At 43.1% G+C, this 17078-nt stretch overlaps 2 protein-coding genes across 2 annotated transcripts; both read left to right on the forward strand.

Annotated features, from left to right (window-relative positions):
• Positions 1-225: 225 nt before the first annotated feature.
• On the forward strand, positions 226-5527 carry LOC144669331 (ferritin, middle subunit-like). Its single transcript, XM_078531694.1, has 5 exons — positions 226-251; positions 2444-2591; positions 3952-4098; positions 4462-4587; positions 5372-5527. The coding sequence occupies exons 1-5, from the start codon at positions 226-228 to the stop codon at positions 5525-5527; spliced, it is 603 nt and encodes a 200-aa protein (XP_078387820.1).
• Positions 5528-11299: 5772 nt separating this feature from the next.
• LOC144669500 (ferritin heavy chain A-like) lies at positions 11300-13964 on the forward strand. Its single transcript, XM_078531966.1, has 4 exons — positions 11300-11490; positions 12745-12891; positions 13076-13201; positions 13809-13964. The coding sequence occupies exons 1-4, from the start codon at positions 11389-11391 to the stop codon at positions 13962-13964; spliced, it is 531 nt and encodes a 176-aa protein (XP_078388092.1). The 5' UTR covers positions 11300-11388.
• Positions 13965-17078: the final 3114 nt, after the last annotated feature.

The raw sequence follows: 17078 nt of genomic DNA on the forward strand, positions 1-17078 counted from the left end.
CCTTGGGGCACTTTAGTCCATGTAAGTGCCCCAGGATCTTGACCCCCAGCGATGACGGAGCGGTGATTTCTGTCCAAATCCAGATCGTGTGTAACTCCGAGGGGAAGTTTGGGGGTGGTGGTTTTCCCATGCACCTGCTTCCTTTGTCCTTCTGGACAGTGGAGGTCATGGGTCAGCAGGGGCTATTCAAGAAGCCTTGACAAGTTGCTACAGTGCATCCTATAGATGGTACATGCTGCAGCCTTGGCAAAGTAAGTGGAATTTTAAGCCACTTGATGTGTTGTTTTGTCCACTCCCAAGTTAGTCCATTTATTTTAAGCTACTTCATGTATTCACTAAAGTACCAGACAAAGGAGTTAATTCTTATTGTGTAATATTGCACAGCATGTTTTTTTTATATATTTGATGTTGGGATATAAGAACTAGGAGCAGGCAATTCAGCCCCGCCATTCAATACGATCTCATTTCGGCCATGAGTGCAAATGGCTAGGCTACATTTATTGCCCATCCACAATTACACCTGAGAAGGTGGTGATGAGTCACTTTCTTGAACCACTGCAGTCCATCTGGTGTGGGAACAACCAGGGTGCTGTTAGAGAGGGAGTTTCAGAATTTTAGCTGAATGGTAATATGGTTCCAAGTCAGGATGGTGAGAGACTAGGATGGGAAGTTGCAGTTGGTGGTGTTCTTAAGCACCTACTGCCCTTGTCCTTCTAGATAGTAGAGGTTGCGAATTTGAAAGGTGCTGCTGAAGGAGCCTTGGCGAGATGCTGCAGTGTATCTTGTAGATGGTACACACTGCCGCCACTGTGCGTCAGGGGTGGAGTGAATGTTTCACAAATTGGAAGGGGTGCCAAACCAATCAGCTTCTTTGTCCTGGATGGTGTCAAGGTTCTTGAGTGTTGTTGAAGCAGGGTCATCGCTGGGGGTCAAAATCCTGGAGCACTTACATGGACTAAAGTGCCCCAAGGCGGCAGCTTAGCACACTAATGTCTCAAAGACAACATGTGCTGGCTTTGCCATTAATTCATTCAGATGTCAGCTCAAAAAGTATTTATGTAGGATCCAGGCAAGTGGAGAGTGTTCCATCACACTCTTGGTTTGTGCCTTGTAGATGGTGGAAAGGTTTTGAGGCGAGAATTCCCAGCCCCTGACTTGCTCCTGTAGCCACAGTATTAATATGGGCGGCCAGTAAGGTTTCTGGTGTAATATCCAAATTTGTAAGTGAATTCAACAAGATTGGGCTAAACTGCAACTTGGCATTTGAAGCAACTATTGAACAAAAGTAACTTACTTCCACCAATCTATATGTCAAGACTTTGATCATACCCTTTAATTGAGTGGGAATCTTCAATTCTCCACTTCCACACAGGCCACCAAGCCATTGTTGAAAGTTGCCTCAGTTTAACGGAATCAATTGTAGGGTGGGTGGACATCACGAAGACATAAATGCCAGCATGAAGCTGTTGGACCGAGTGGCCAATTTCTGTGCTGTACCTTCAATGTAATTTTATCTAAACAGTAGCAGAAAATATCTCTTCGGAAACATTCTTGAGAGTGGATGGTTGTCCTTGGAACAATAAAAAAACTAAAGATTGAGATAATACAATGGTGGGCAGACAATACGCAACTGAATCCTGGGGAAACTACACATGGAGGCCTGAGGCCTACCATGTAGCTGAGGGGCTCAGCACATTGCTACGGCATTAATTCTCAAGCTGGCTTTCCTGTGACCCAGGGAATCCTCTAGAGATTCCTCAAGAGATTCAGAATGGGTCCACAATGCCATCAATTGTCAATCTATCATCACATCCACATATTGGATGACCACAGCATATTCTTTCTGTTACTATAAGCTAAGAGGAAAATATTGTTTGCTATTGGTATCTCCATTTGTGTAAATATCAGTGAGCCAGTTAGCTGTGAAGGGAGCATTGCAGCATCTGACTTTTCCCTTTGTCCAAACCCTGGGGTATCTCTATTTCCCAATGGGCTCCCTACACTATCATTCAAAAATTAGAATAAAAGAGTCCTGCGCAGTAACAAACTAATGCAACTCTGCGGGACTGCGTCAATTCTCTTCATACCTTCACTCAAATGACATAATGAGGTTTTAGAGTATATTTTATTAACATTTTCAGATAGAGATACTTTAAGCTTCATTTTAAGATCAATCAGCAATTCTATCATGGTTGAATTATCAATCACATGAGACTCTCATTTAACGTTCTGATCGATTCCTGGGTCCCACATCCAATCCTGTGCTGATTGGAATCCAATTAGACATGCCAACTGATTGATTGGTTAACAAGATAGGTTGGCCATTGCTGATTATGTAATATCCTGCTTAATAATATGATGCTGTATTCCTAGAGTATAAATTCAAGTGTTTATGGCCATGAAGTTTAGCTGTAGCTGGTGTTGATCCTAAATTTGTGGTAAGGTTTGAGTTTTGGTGGGAGTTAGCAAAAAAAAAGCATGCAGTCACAAAATGGACTCAGGTTTGTCAAAACTATCACCAGGATTGTGAAGCTGCTGTCAACAAGCAGATTAACGTGGAGCTCACTACCTCCTATCTTTACCTTTCTTTGGTGAGTGTTGTTTCTGTTGGTTTAAAGTAGAGTTTATTTCAACACAATAGGTTCTTTTCCCCCTCATTTCAACCGAACTTGATTTGTCACCTATTTTATCAAGTTATGTTGCTGTCCTAACTCAATGTCAGCTCAACCCAAATTTGGTAGTAATATTACTACAGTCATGAAATATAGTAGTGATGTTCAACATCAACTGATGTGTTAATTCACTGCTCAATGACTGATATGCATAGAGCTAAAATGGTCTTATGGTTAATCCTTGAGTATTTATATCAGTACGTGATTGGCAATTACTGCCTGGCCCCAACTGAGTGGCTTTCTTGGTTATTTCAGAAGGGAGTTGAGTCGGCAATGTTGGTGTGGGAATGGAGTCACCTGTGGGCCAGACTGGGTAAAGGCAGCAGCTTTTATTGGTGAACCAGTTGGATTTTTAATAATTTGACAGCTTCATAGTCACTTCCCTGATACCAGCTTGTAGTAATTACAGTTTTATTTAGTGTGTAATGTATCTTTAAGAATAATACTTAAGGAAGATCACAATCTGTAGTAACCAATAGGAAAGCATGGGCTACTTCAGTCAGTGTAGAGTTGGAGTTGAAAGCACACGTGTAGTTGCTGCTGAGTATGTTGTATGTAAAATTAATGTTTCCACACAAATGTCTGCAGATCAACTTTTATCATTAATAGCACAACTCAACCACCCTACAACACAGCTTTACTTCCAGATGTTTTCAGACTACCTGAGGTTTGAACATGTTCTCTGGGTTACTTGCCTGTGGCATCATTAGTACACCAATGTTTTGTTATATTTGAAGATGCTCTGTAATGGAAATTTATAGAATCTTCACTCTAGCCCTAATAAAGGCATTAATTTTCTGGAAGAAATGAAACAATTGCATTTGTAATGCCTTGATTCCCAACTCCATAGTGTCCATAATCATCCTTTCCAACTTTATTTTTCTAGTGATCAGTTGTGTTCTGGTTACTGTTTCCACACTTTATTACTTCATTCATTGAGAGTACATGCTGAATCAATGCAAAAAAAGCTTGAATTTTATTAAGTGCAAACTGATTTATCAAATTGAAATGGGAATCATTTATCAAAACTGCGTTTCCTTCAAATTTTCAGCTGGTGTTGGATGGTCATTTTGTTCCATTTTCTACCAGGATAAGCTTCCAATGTCTTTTTCCAATTGTGGTTAGACCATTCAATATACTGAAGGATGGCGAGGAGAATTTAATGTGGCTTCATACTGAATAGTTGGTTTGGTTCGAAAGCTGGAAGAGGACTTGTTCTACTTTGAGGCTTAGAATTGGTCAGTGGTGTGTTAATGGAATTTCATTGGTTCTCTTTCAGGTGTCTTTCTTTGACCGGGATGATGTTGCCCTCAACCATTTCTCCCGGTTCTTCAAACATCATTCCGAGGAGAAGCGGGAACGTGCAGAGAAGCTGATGAAATTCCAGAACCAGCGCGGAGGCCACATCCTCCTCCGGGATGTGAAGGTTGGAATTGGAGGGTGGAAATGGCTGCTTTAATGATGTGGCTTCAATTCATCACTGACAGAATTTTCCCTGAAGGGGGAGTGAAGTGATTCTTTGCTTAGCCATGTAGACTGATCAGAAACTTAAGTTTACACAGAATAGACCAATGTTTGAATCTTCCTGTGTGGGGACTGAGCTGTAGCAGAGATGTACCCTGATCTACAAGGAGTTTTGACTTCTTTGTGCACATTAGTCGCCTAGCCCTGAACAAAACTGGGGGAGTGTTGACCTGTTCCTGAACTCCTTCCTTAATGAATGTACAAATGGATATGATGAATGCACCCTGCAATAACTGACCTGTCTTTCTCCATTTCTCTACTTTAGAAACCAGAGAGGGATGAGTGGGGTAACAGTCTACAGGCAATGCAGGTTGCCCTGGATCTGGAGAAGAATGTGAACCAGAGTCTGCTGGATCTACACCAACTCGCCACCACTGAGACTGACCCTCGCGTAAGCTTCACTTCATCCTAATTCTGATCACTGGTAGACTTTGTACTGTTTCATTGCCTTTGAAATGATCGACCAATTAGACCCAACGCCACATTGTCCTGAATGACTACATTCTGGTGTAGCCATGGGCATGGACCTGAAGTGAGCCATGTTACAAACTGCAATTGGCTAGAATCTGGATAAAATTTGAACTTCACTTCAGCAGTGACTCTAGAATGTTCTGGGTTGAAGACCAACTCCAGAACTTGAATTATTTAATTAAAAGAAGAAAAAAAAATCTGTTCAGTGCAGGACAATCGGATCAGATACTAAACTTGGACTCTGCCTCTCACAGGTGGATGTAAAAAGTCGGTGCTATTTTGAAGAGCAGGGGTGTTATCTTCCTTGTCCTGGCCAATATCTAATCTTTGACATCACACAAACTCTGTCATTATCACGCTGTTGTCTGTGGGAGCTTGCTGTGCATATGTGATGTCATCACGACAGTGACTGCACTTCAAAACTACTTGATTGGATGTAAAGGGGCTTTGGGACAGGCAGTAAATGCCCGGCTCTTATTTCTATAACACCGTTCCTGACCTGCAGATATCCCAAACAGACTTGCTATCAGTGCAGTACTACGATGTTTTGGGAAAAGGTGTTTTGGTTGTGTGGCATAATGCAGTAAACCACAAATCATTTCCTGAAAGCTATCTCCCTATGAGGAGCAGGAGTGAGGAGAATTGGCTGCAGAGGGTCTGATCTTCACATTTTGACAGTGTTGCAATGTTTCTCTCTCTTCCAGCTGTGTGACTTCCTGGAGACTCACTATTTGGACAAGCAGGTCAAGGCCATCAAGCAACTTGGGGACTACATCACCAACCTGAAGCGTCTGGGAGTCCCTGAGAATGGGATGGGAGAGTACCTGTTTGACAAGCTCTCACTAGAGGAGACCAGTTAGCGTGGCATCTAGTATCTGATTGTAGATTAATTTGCTTGTATGTGATGTGTTTCCAACTAGACCTGGACAATTTGGTTTTCTCCAGGAAGAAACAACTTGTGGCAAAGAATTAAATTGCTGTGTCCCATGAACGGAAATAAATCTTTCATTGATCTTGCCTTTATCTGTCATTCAGACCACTGATCCTTTAATCTTACACTTTGCATTCAAAGTAGCTTGTGAAGTCACAGAATAATTTAGTCACGAATTAAAATAGTGATTAGGCCGGATCCCCTGCTAGATTTCCCTTCGAATTAGGGGAGGATGGTGGGGAAAAAGTGTTTTTGAGCTCAGTTCCTGGGATATTGCTGTTGTGAAATCTTACACTGACCATGCTTTACTTCCCAGCACCTTCTCGTTTCTCTTTTATGTGGTGACCCATGAGTTTGTCATTCCCAACAAGCATTCCGATTTGAGGTGCTAATTTGGTGAGGGGAGGGTGGCAAATCTTGAGCAAGAATTTCTATCCTACGTAGCATTAAGTGCTTTTTTTTTTTGGCCTTTCAAGACTACAATTGAAGTGTGCCCTTCCACCTGCTACCCAGCTTCACATGTGAATGCCCTCTCCTTATAGGTTTAGCACCCGTACAGGAATGTAATTTTAAAGGTGACTTTGGGGAAGGAAGGTTACACCACCCATCTCTTCCTGTCCTGTAAACAAGCCTCAACCCTTGATTCCATGCTCATACAGTGAAGTTGTTGCCTATCAGGTGGCTGGGAGGGGAAGGCACGAAAAGGTGTTGATTTTTCATGTGAAAAGTTAATCCAAATCAGGATTTGGAGGCAGAGTATGTGACATTCGTGTCCCAGGTCACGACCTGCCTGAAATGCACATCTAACCAAATGCATAGCTTCCGGGTGTTCACCTCTCTCAATCCACATCGGAATTCTCCCCTAGAGGTGGGAATTCATTGTTGGACCATCCTGATGTGCTATTTTCCTGGACACTCATGCCAGCTGCCCCAGGGCAGGGGGGAAAATCGGCAATATTCTAGGAACTGAGCTCAAAACCCTTTTTAATTGATGCCGAGCATTGGATTACACCATTTTGTTTCAATGGAGCTCACTGTTGGTGAAGAGAACAAAGCAAAATGGCCCGGAAATAACTGCATGAATCACAAAAGGTTAGTGTGAAACAAGTCATTAGGAAAGCTAATAGAATATTATCATTTATTGAGAGGGGATTCGAATGCAAAAGTAGGGAGGTTATGCTTCGGTTGTACAGGGCACTGGTGAGACCACATCTGGAGTATCATGTACAGTATTCTCATTTTATGAAAGATCTAAATGTGTTAGAAGCAGCTCAGAAAAGGTTTACTAGATGAATACCTGGAATGGGTGGGTTGTCTAATGAGGAAAGGTTGGACAGGCTAGGCCTGTATCCACTGAGTTTAGAAGAGTAAGAGGCGACTTGATCGAAACCTTTAAGATCCTGAGGGGTCTTGACAGGTTGGATGTGGAGAGGATTTTTCCCCTTGTGGGAGAATCTAGAACTAGGGGTCACTGCTTAAAAATAAGGGGTTGCTCATTTAAGACCGATGAGGTGAAATTTTGAGGATTGAGTCTTTGGAACTCTTCCTCAAAAGGCAGCGAAAGCAGAGTCTTTGAATACTTTTAAGGGAGAGCTGGATAGATTCTTGATAAGGGGGTGAAACGTTATCAGGGGTAGTCAGGAATGTGGGGTTGACGTTACAATCAGATCAGCTATGATCTTACTTAATGGTGGAGCAGACTCGAGGGGCCTACTCCTGCACCATGTTCATATATATTAGTGGGTAAGAAATTTATTCAGGAGATTCAATGGCAAGGTAAGCATTTGTCTTTGCGAAGTTAGTGTTCTAGAGCTGCTGCCTTGAGTGCTGTATGTGGTGAAGGTGCTGCCACAGCGCTGTTAGAAAGGGAGTTTCAAGGATTTGACCCAGCAATGATGAAAGAGCAGTGATCTCTGTCCAAATCAGGGTGGTGTGTAATTCAGAGAGGAAACTTAGAGGTGGTGGTGTTCCCATGCACCTGCTTCCTTTGTCCTTCTCAATGGTGGATGTCACGGGTAAGGGAGGGGCTGTCGAAGAAGCCCTGACAAGTTGCTACAGCGAATCCTAAAAATGATACTCACTGCAGCCTTTGTGAAGTGAATTGAACTTTAAGCCACTTGATATGTTGTTTTGTCCCCCAAGTTAATCCATTTTATTTTAAGCTACTTCATGCATTCACTAAAGTACCAGACAAATGAATAGATTCTTATTGTGTAATCTTACACAGCATGTGTTTTATATATCTGATGTTGGGATGTGAGCATCAATGGCTAGGCTACATTTGTTGCCCACCCCCAATTGCACTTCGGAAGGTGGTGGTGAGCCACCTTCTTGAACTACTGCAGTCATCTGGGACGAGAACAACCAGAGTGCTGTTAGAGAGGGAGTTCCAGGATTTTGACTGCGTGAGATGTAGTTCCAAGTGAGGATGGTGAGAGGCTTGAATGGAAATTTGCAGGCTGTGCTGTTCTTAAGCATCTACTGCCCTTGTCCTTCTGGATAGTCTAGGTCACATGTTTGGAAGGTGCTGTTGAAGGAGCCTTGACAAGTTGCTACAGCGTATCTTGTAGGTGTACACACTTCTGCCACTTGCATCAGGGCTGGAGGGAGTGAATGTTCCACATATTGGATGGGGTGCCAATCAAGTGGGCTGCTTCGGTCCTGGATGGTGTTGAGCTTCTCGTGTGTTGTTAGAACTGCACTCATCCAGGCAACTGGAGAGGATTCCATTGCACCCCTGACTTGTGCCTTGTAGATGGTGGACAAGATTTGGGGAGTCAGGAGGTGAGTTACTCTCCGCAGAATTCCCAGCCACTGGCCTCTTGTAGCCACAATATTTATATAGCTAGTCCAGTTCAGTTTCTGGTGTAATATCCAAATTTGTAAGTGAACCTAATAAGATTGGGTTAAACTGCAACTTGGCATTTGAAGCAACTATTGAACAAAAGTAACTTACTTCCACCAATCTTTATGTCAAGGGTTTGATCATACCCTTTAATTGAGTGGGAATCTTCAATTTTCCACTTCAACACAGGCTACCAATCTGTTATTGGTGTCTATTATACTTAGTTTCAGTTTGTTTAACTGAATCAATTGTTGGGTGGGGAGACATTGTGGAGACATAAGTGCCAGCAGGAAAGAATTAGGCTGAGTGACCAGTTTCTGTGTCGTACATTCAATGTAATTCCATCCAAACAGTAGCAGAAAATATCTCGTCAGAAATGTTCTTGACAATACATGGTTGTCTTTGAATCAATTAAAAACTGAATATAGGGATAATACAATGGTAGGCACACAATATGCTTCCAGCAACTAATTCCTGGGGAAATTAGACATGGAGACCTGAGGTCTACCATGTAGCTGAGGCACTCAGTACACTAGGACATTGATTTTCAAACTGGGCTCCTGCGACCCAGAGAATTCTCAAGGTGACCACAGAAGGTTCAGGATGGTTGCACACTGTCATAATTTGTCAATCTATCATCAGATCAGCGGAGAGGTGATGGTGTCATGGTATCGTTGCTGGACTAGTAATCCAGAGACCTCGGGTAATGCTCTGGGGACCTGGGATCGAATCCCACCACGGCAGATGAATTCAATAAAAATCTGGAATTGAAAGTCTAATGATGACCGTGAAACTATAGATAAAAGCAAAATACTGCAGATGCTGGAAATCTAAAACAAAAATAGCTGGGGAAAAACTCAGCAGGTCTGACAGCATCTGCGGAGAGGAACACAGTTAACGTTTCGAGTCCGTATGACTCTTCCTCAGAATTGAGTCCGTATGACTCTTCATCAGAAATGATTGTTGTAAAAACCCACCTGGTTCACTAATATCCTTTAGGGAAGGGAAATCTGCTATCTTTACCTGATCTGGCCTACATGTGACTCCAGACCCACAGCAATGTGGTTGACTCTTAAATCTGAACAAGGGTGATTAGGCAATACATGCTGGCCAGTGATGCCCACGTCCCATGAATAAAAAAAAAAGGTCAGTATACTGGATATTGTTTCTGTTGCTCTAAACCAGCAGGAAAACATTTTCTGCAAACCATGTCTCTATTTTCTAATAGTTTTCCAACACTGTCACTCAAAGGTTAGAAAAAAGGGTTCCTCAGAGGAACAAACTAACGTAACTCTGCGGGGCTGAATCAAACCTGTCTTAATGTTAATGGTTCTACTACCTTTAACCCCGCCTCCTGGCAGCAAGGTTCTAGCTTTGAATCTCAACTGATAAAAATTTCCAATCATGAAAGGAACATAATCTGTTAGACCAACTAGAGACTGGGCCCTAAAATAAAAGATCCTCTCTCCCAGGAGTCCCCAACCTAACAAAATCATCTTAGGATAGAACATACATTGAGGTATATTATAACAATGAACAACTTTAGAGTTTCCCAATATCAGCTCTTAGGATTCTACCTTAAAGACCTCTAATATTGTTACTTTATATGTCGGCTCTCAAGAGAATGTAGATGAGACCACAGCTATTCTATACTTAGTTAATCTATTTTTATTATTCAAACCAATTATGGATTGCAGCTTATACATTAGGGTTAGAGATGGTAACTAAAGATAATCATAACGCGCCAATAATGTTTCAAAATTGATGCAATTTTTAGATCCACTGTAATAAACAGTTTTATTTTGATAAACAAATATTAATTGAAGACATTTATACTCATAATCTAGCATAATTTTCCTTTAATCTGGAGTGCCTTGGTCTCAAATATAGGGAGGCCCAGCTAGGCCAAGACTTACCAATGCCTGTATAGATGGCAGACTGACTGCCTAAGCGAATTGTCAAACATTTTAAAGAGACCTTCAGCAGAGAATAAAAATGACTTCCATTATGCATTGTTCTTTGTCTTTTGACAAAAACACTTAGGAAAAAACAAGTTCTTTGACAAAAACAAGGTTATCAATTAAGCTTCTCAATTTAAGAATTTGTGTGGGCTATGTGCATCAGACATTACTGTCTGAAAATACAGTTGGATTGTCTAGTTAGCTGCCTCCCAAGGACTTCACTTCTGAATACCTGAGTTTTCCATAGGAACTGCCTTTCTGGATATGATCCATTTGCTATGGCAGTGTTTTAACTATGGCAATGTTTTTACTTATGTTGATCCGCATTCTTAATTATTTGTCTGTAATTAGCATCTTAAATTTTCCATTAATGGTGTTAGATTTTTTACATTAATACCTCCAATCAAATGTCAAAATAAGGTTTGAGAGTATATTCTGTTGTCACTTTTTAGGTAGAGATACTTTCAGAGTTTGCATTTGTGAATACTTAAGAAGTATTTGGATGTGCACTTGCAATGCCATAATATACAAGGCTATGGGCCTAGTGCTGAAAAATGGGATTGGAATAGTTAGGTACTTGTTTGAGCAGCGCAGACTCGATGGGCCGAAGGGCCTTTTTCTGTGCTGTAGACCTCTATGACTCTATGACTCTAAGATGGTCAAAGATCAATCAGCAATTCCATCATGGTTGAATTGTCAATCAATGGAGCCCCTCCTTTAACATTCTGATTGGCTCCTGTGTCCCAAATCCTACCCTGCGCTGATTGGAACCCAATTGGACCTGGCAGCTGTTTGATTGGTTAACAAGAATGGCTGCCCATCATTGATGTTGTCACTTCCTGCTTAATAAAATGAGGCTGTGGCCCTGGAGTATAAATCTAAGTCTGATAAGTGAAGTTTTAGGTATTGTTGGTGTTCATCCTAAATTTGTGATAGGGTTTGTGTTTTGGTGAAAATTAAGGAAAAGAAGCCTGCATTTACAAAATGGAATACCAGGTTTGTCAAAACTATCACCCGGATTGTGAAGTTGCTGTCAACAATCAGATTAACATGGAGCTCACTGCCTCCTATCTTTATCTTTCCATGGTGAGTATTGTCTCTGTTGGTTTAAATGCTGAAATAAACCCTTTCCCCATTTCAACCTAACTTGATGTATTGGGTGTTTGGAGTTTTGTTGCTGTTCTAACTAATGTCAATTCAACCCCAAATTTGGCAGTAATATTGTTGCAATAGTGATATGTTAGTGATGTCCAAAAGCAACTAGTATGCTGAGATGAGTCCTACCTTGGACTCTGGGTGTGTGATTTAATTCTTAGACATGTCTGTTTAATGTTTGTAACCTGTTCAGATGTAGTATGGAGCAGGCATGTTACTCCCAGGCATGATTCCAATCCCCCTCTCTCAAGTCTAACCCATGATTGACTAGTGTCAGGGGGTACATCATCTACACCATACATTAGCATATGCCATCTGTTGGCCATTTATACTATGTTAACCTTTGAATATTTATCCTCAGGATGTGACTGGTATTTATTGCCCATCCCTGTAATTGCCACAATTGCATGGCTTTGGTTATTTCAAAAGGGAGTTGAGTCATCAATATTAGTGTGGGAACAGAGTTGTTTGTAGGCCAGACTAGTTAAAGACAGCAGCTTTCATTGGTGAACTAGTTGTGTTTTAAATAATTTGACTGCTTCATGGTTACTTTTTCTGATATTGTATTACTAGTTTTCTTTATTACTTATTTCTAATGTTCAGACTGCCTGAGAACATGTTCTCTGGGTTACTGGTCCTGTAACCTCACTGCTGAGCTAATGTCATCTTGTAGTTAAAGATGCTCTATGCAACTAACATTCCCTATAGGAAGAAAATGGGAGCAATTTATTAAATTCTCACTGTCCTAATGAAGTCTAACAACCTTCTGGCAAGATTGTGACTTTTTAAATTCCCACTTTCATTACCTATAACATCTATTCATATTTTTCCAGTGGTTAGTTGTTACTGTTTCAATAATTCATTAATGTTGAATTGAGTAGATGTTAATCCAATTTCATTAAGTGCAAACTGATTTATTAGGACTGAAATGGGAATTTTTATCAAAACTGCATTTCCTTCAAATATTCAACTAGTGCTGGGTGGTTTGTTCCCTACCTGGCTAATCTTCACAATTGGAAACTAGTTGGTTTATAGACCGTTCAATATACCTGAGGAAGGGGCAGAATTTAATGTGACTTCACATTGAATAGTTAGTATGGTTGGAAAGCTGGAAGAGGACTTCCTCTACTTTGAGGATTAGAATTGGGGTCAGTGGTGTTAATGGAATTTGAATTGTTCTTTCAGGTGTCTTTCTTTGACCAGGATGATGTCGCCCTCAACCATTTCTCCCAGTTCTTCAAACATCAGTCTGAGGAGAAGCAGGAACATGTAGAGAAGCTGATTAAATTCCAGAGCCAGCGTGGAGGATACATCCTCTTCAAGGATGTTAAGGTTAGAATTGGGGAAATGGCCACTTTTAATGATGTGGCTTCAATTCATTAGATTGACAAAGAGAGAGGTGTTCCTTCACTTAGTTTCACTTGTCTGATCTCTCACTACTGGCTCAGTCTATAATAGAACAAATGGATATGATGAAAGCACCCTGCAATAACTGACCTGTCTTTCTCCATTTTAGAAACCAGAGAGGGATGAGTGGGGTAACAGTCTAGAGGCAATGCAGATTGCCCTGGATCTGGAGAAGAAGGTGAACCAGAGTCTGCTGGATCTACACCAACTCGCCACCACTGAGACTGACCCTCATGTAAGCTTCACTTCACCCTAATTCTGATCTCTGGTAGACTTTATACTGTTTTGTTGCCTTTTGAAATGATCAACCAATTAGACCCAACACCACATTGTCCTGAATGACTACATTCTAGTATATCCATGCTCACTGATCTGCAGTGAGCAACATTGCAAACTGCAATTGACTAAAATCTGGACAAAATAAGAACTTGCTTTTCAACTTAGCAGTGGCTCTATTGGTAGCACTCCCTTGAGTCAATGTCCTGGATCAGTGTCTCTAGTGTCTGTGTCAGTACTGGTATTATCCCCATTGTCCTAGCCAATATCCAATCTGTTGATTGACATCACAAACTGTCTCAGTCAGCTATCACAACTGTCTGCTTCACTTCGAAGGTGCTTGGGACATGCAATGCCAGTCTCTGTTATATAGCTCCTTTCATGACCTGAAGATTTACCATTAATGGAGCACTATGTTTCATCAAAAGATGCTTTTCTTGAGCATAACATGCAGCAAGTACTTCCTGAAAGCCATCTCCCTATGAGGAGCAGGAGTGAGGAGAATTGGCTGCAGAGGGTCTGATCTTCACATTTTGACTGTGTTGCAATGTTTCTTTTTCTTCCAGCTGTGTGACTTCCTGGAGACTCACTTTTTGGATGAGCAGGTCAAGGCCATTAAGCAACTTGGGGACTACATCACCAACCTGAAGCGTCTGGGAGCTCCTAAGAATGGGATGGGAGAGTACCTGTTTGACAAGCTCTCCCTAGAGGAGACCAGTTAACGTGGCATCTAGTATCTGATTGTAGATTACTTTGCTTGTATGTGATGTTTCCAACTAGACCTGGACAATTTGGCTTTCTCCAGGAAGAAAGAACTTGTAGCAAAGAATTAAATTGCTGTGCCACATGAATTGAAATAAAAATCTTTTGATTGACAATTGCTTTAATTTCTACCTTGGAGCTAATGGTAGCTTGGAGTACTGCCCGGCTTACCTAGACACAACATTGATAGACCGTGGGTCTTCCACTGGGCTCCCCTTCAGATCGGGAGGGTGGTGAACAATTGTCCGTGTCTCCTTGATGGGCTCCTCCTGAGCTGACATCATCAACAAGAGTGCTCATAGGCTGGGATGCAGTCCTACAATGGAAATGTGAGGCAGGAATGTGGGGGTGTGACAAATCTTCATTGGACACCAATGTTCCATGTAGCCTTCAAAGACCAGAGGGAAATCAATTCAATTGAAGCAAGCTTCCCCCCTTCCCACCACCTTTTCCTCCAGACCGCCTCAGACTCAAATGTATTCTCATTAGCACTGAGTTCTCTATGATCATGCAATTGTCTTTTAAATGAGTAGAGATTTTTTTTGGTGAAAGGAAGATTAAGATTCCATCTGTTCTGGTTTCCCCCAAAAAAACATCCTAGATGCCATATCATCTACAACTTTTAAGTTGTTTTCTCTCTGGGAATTAGTCAATCCAAATAGGCCCCCCATAGCCTGGAGTTTAGACAAATGTGTGCAGCAAAGGACATGATGTTATTTCCTGCTGAAGGAACAAAATGTGTCCTTTATTGTGATTCCAAGATACCCAAAATGAGAATTCAGGAACACATCCAATTCTGTTCACACCACTACTGCTGTCGCTTTCAAATCAAAGTTTGTGGTCAGCCACACAATTGGCTAGAAGGCTCAGTGTAGGCCATTTAGCCCCTTGACTTTGTCAAAACTGAGATCGATAGATTTCTATGTATTAAAAACATTGAGCGATATGGGGGATAATGCAGGAAAATAGTGTTGAAGTAGAAGATGAGCCATGATCTCATTGAATGGCAGAGCAGGCTTGAAGAGCTGAATGGCCTGCTCCTGCTCCTATTTATGTTCTTGTTCTGCCATTGAATTAATTCATAGCTGATCTGTATCTTAACTTATGCCCATCCTGGTTCCACACGGCTTAATGTCCCTGCCTAACAAGACACTACCCATTTTAACTTTGAAATGTCATTGGTGTCAGCCTCAGTTTTTTTGAGTTGGGTGTTGGAGCGCACAGAGCTCCAGATTTCCACTGTCCTCTATGTGTAGAACTGTTTTCTGGACATCAACCCTGACTGTTCAAGCTCTAAGGTTCTGCCCCTTGTTCAGGACTCTGGGAAATAGGGTGAAACTATCAAATCCTTTAATCATCTTAAACACTTCAATATAAGATCACCCCTTAATCTTAATTTGAGGGATTACAATGTATTTGGAAGCAAGAGGAACTGGAGCAAAAGCAGTATGGAGTAGTGGTGGGAGGGTAGGGTAGTGGTCACAGAACTGACCATCCCCGGTGATCACAATCTCACCGATTACTCGTCTATTGTCAATTTGAAACTTGTTTGTAATTAGAAATGTGGACCCAGTAAACATGGTGTGCAGTTCTGTTGGGTCTGAAGACCCAGAGACACTAATCCAACCACTCATACTCAACGATGGAAAAGGTACTCATTCCATTGCTTTAAAAGCCTTGCAGAGCATAATGATACAAATTTTAAATGAGGGTCAGTCTGGGTGTATAGATCCAATAGACACTGGCTCAGGCAACGTGCATTTTAACCCAGCAATAATGGAGAATTTGTGATATCGAGATGAACTTCATGTTTATAAACAGCTTTTTGGTGCCAAAAATCATGATTTACTTTTACTGCCAGTTCCAGAATAATCAGATATTGTGCTTCGTTGAGTGTGAGTGGTTGGATTAGAGTCTCTGGGTCTTTAGACCCAACAGAACTGCACAAAATGTTTACTGGGTCCACATTTCTAATTACGAACAAGCTTCAAATTGACAATAGATGAGTAATCGGTGAGATTGTGATCACCGGGGATCGTCGGTTCTGTGACCACTATCCCACCCACCACCCACCCCACTCCCCCCCACCCCACTCCTCCCCCCCCCCCCCCACCCCACTCTCCTCCCCCCCCACCCCACTCTCCTCCCCCACCCCCCCACCCCACTCTCCTCCCCCCCACCCCACTCTCCTCCCCCCCCCCCCACTCTCTCCTCCCCCCCCACTCTCCTCCCCCCCCCCCACTCTCCTCCCCCCCCCCCACCCCACTCTCCTCCCCCACCCCACCCCACTCTCCTCCCCCCCCCCACCCCACTCTCCTCCCCCCCCCACCCCACTCTCCTCCCCCCCACCACCCCACTCTCCTCCCCCCCACCCACCCCACTCTCCTCCCCCCCCCACCCCACTCTCCTCCCCCCCCCACCCCACTCTCCTCCCCCCCCCACCCCACTCTCCCCCCCCACCCAACACCCCACTCCTCCCCCCACCCCCACCCCCACCCCACTCCACTCTTCCCCCCACCCCACCCCACTCTTTCCCCCCACCCCCACCCCACTCTTTCCCCCCACCCCCACCCCACTCTTTCCCCCCACCCCCACCCCACTCTTTCCCCCCACCCCCACCCCACTCTTTCCCCCCACCCCCACCCCACTCTTTCCCCCCACCCCCACCCCACTCTTTCCCCCCACCCCCACCCCACTCTTTCCCCCCACCCCCACCCCACTCTTTCCCCCCACCCCCACCCCACTCTTTCCCCCCACCCCCACCCCACTCTTTCCCCCCACCCCCACCCCACTCTTTCCCCCCACCCCCACCCCACTCTTTCCCCCCACCCCCACCCCACTCTTTCCCCCCACCCCCACCCCACTCTTTCCCCCCACCCCCACCCCACTCTCTCCCCCCCCACCCCCCACCCCACTCCACTCCCCTACCCCACTACTCCATACTGCTTTTGCTCCAGTTCCTCTTGCTTCCAAATACATTGTACTTCCTCAAGTTAAGATTAAGGTGTGATCTTATATTGAGGTGTTGATGATTAAAGGATTTGATAGTTTCACCCTATTTCCCTGAGTCCTGA

Source organism: Cetorhinus maximus, chromosome 29, assembly GCF_964194155.1.
Source record: "Cetorhinus maximus chromosome 29, sCetMax3.hap1.1, whole genome shotgun sequence".
NCBI lineage: Eukaryota > Metazoa > Chordata > Chondrichthyes > Lamniformes > Cetorhinidae > Cetorhinus > Cetorhinus maximus.

What these genes read in the sequence shown, in the direction of transcription:
- LOC144669331 (XM_078531694.1), top strand. Translation starts at nt 226, where the DNA reads ATGGTACATGCTGCAGCCTTGGCAAA. An exon ending in CCTATCTTTACCTTTCTTTG is followed by an intron (nt 2,592 to 3,951) that starts GTGAGTGTTGTT and finishes GTTCTCTTTCAG; the next exon opens with GTGTCTTTCTTTGACCGGGA. An exon ending in CCACTGAGACTGACCCTCGC is followed by an intron (nt 4,588 to 5,371) that starts GTAAGCTTCACT and finishes TCTCTCTTCCAG; the next exon opens with CTGTGTGACTTCCTGGAGAC.
- LOC144669500 (XM_078531966.1), top strand. Translation starts at nt 11,389, where the DNA reads ATGGAATACCAGGTTTGTCAAAACTATCACCCGGATTGTGAAGTTGCT. An exon ending in TCCTCTTCAAGGATGTTAAG is followed by an intron (nt 12,892 to 13,075) that starts GTTAGAATTGGG and finishes TCTCCATTTTAG; the next exon opens with AAACCAGAGAGGGATGAGTG. An exon ending in CCACTGAGACTGACCCTCAT is followed by an intron (nt 13,202 to 13,808) that starts GTAAGCTTCACT and finishes TTTTTCTTCCAG; the next exon opens with CTGTGTGACTTCCTGGAGAC.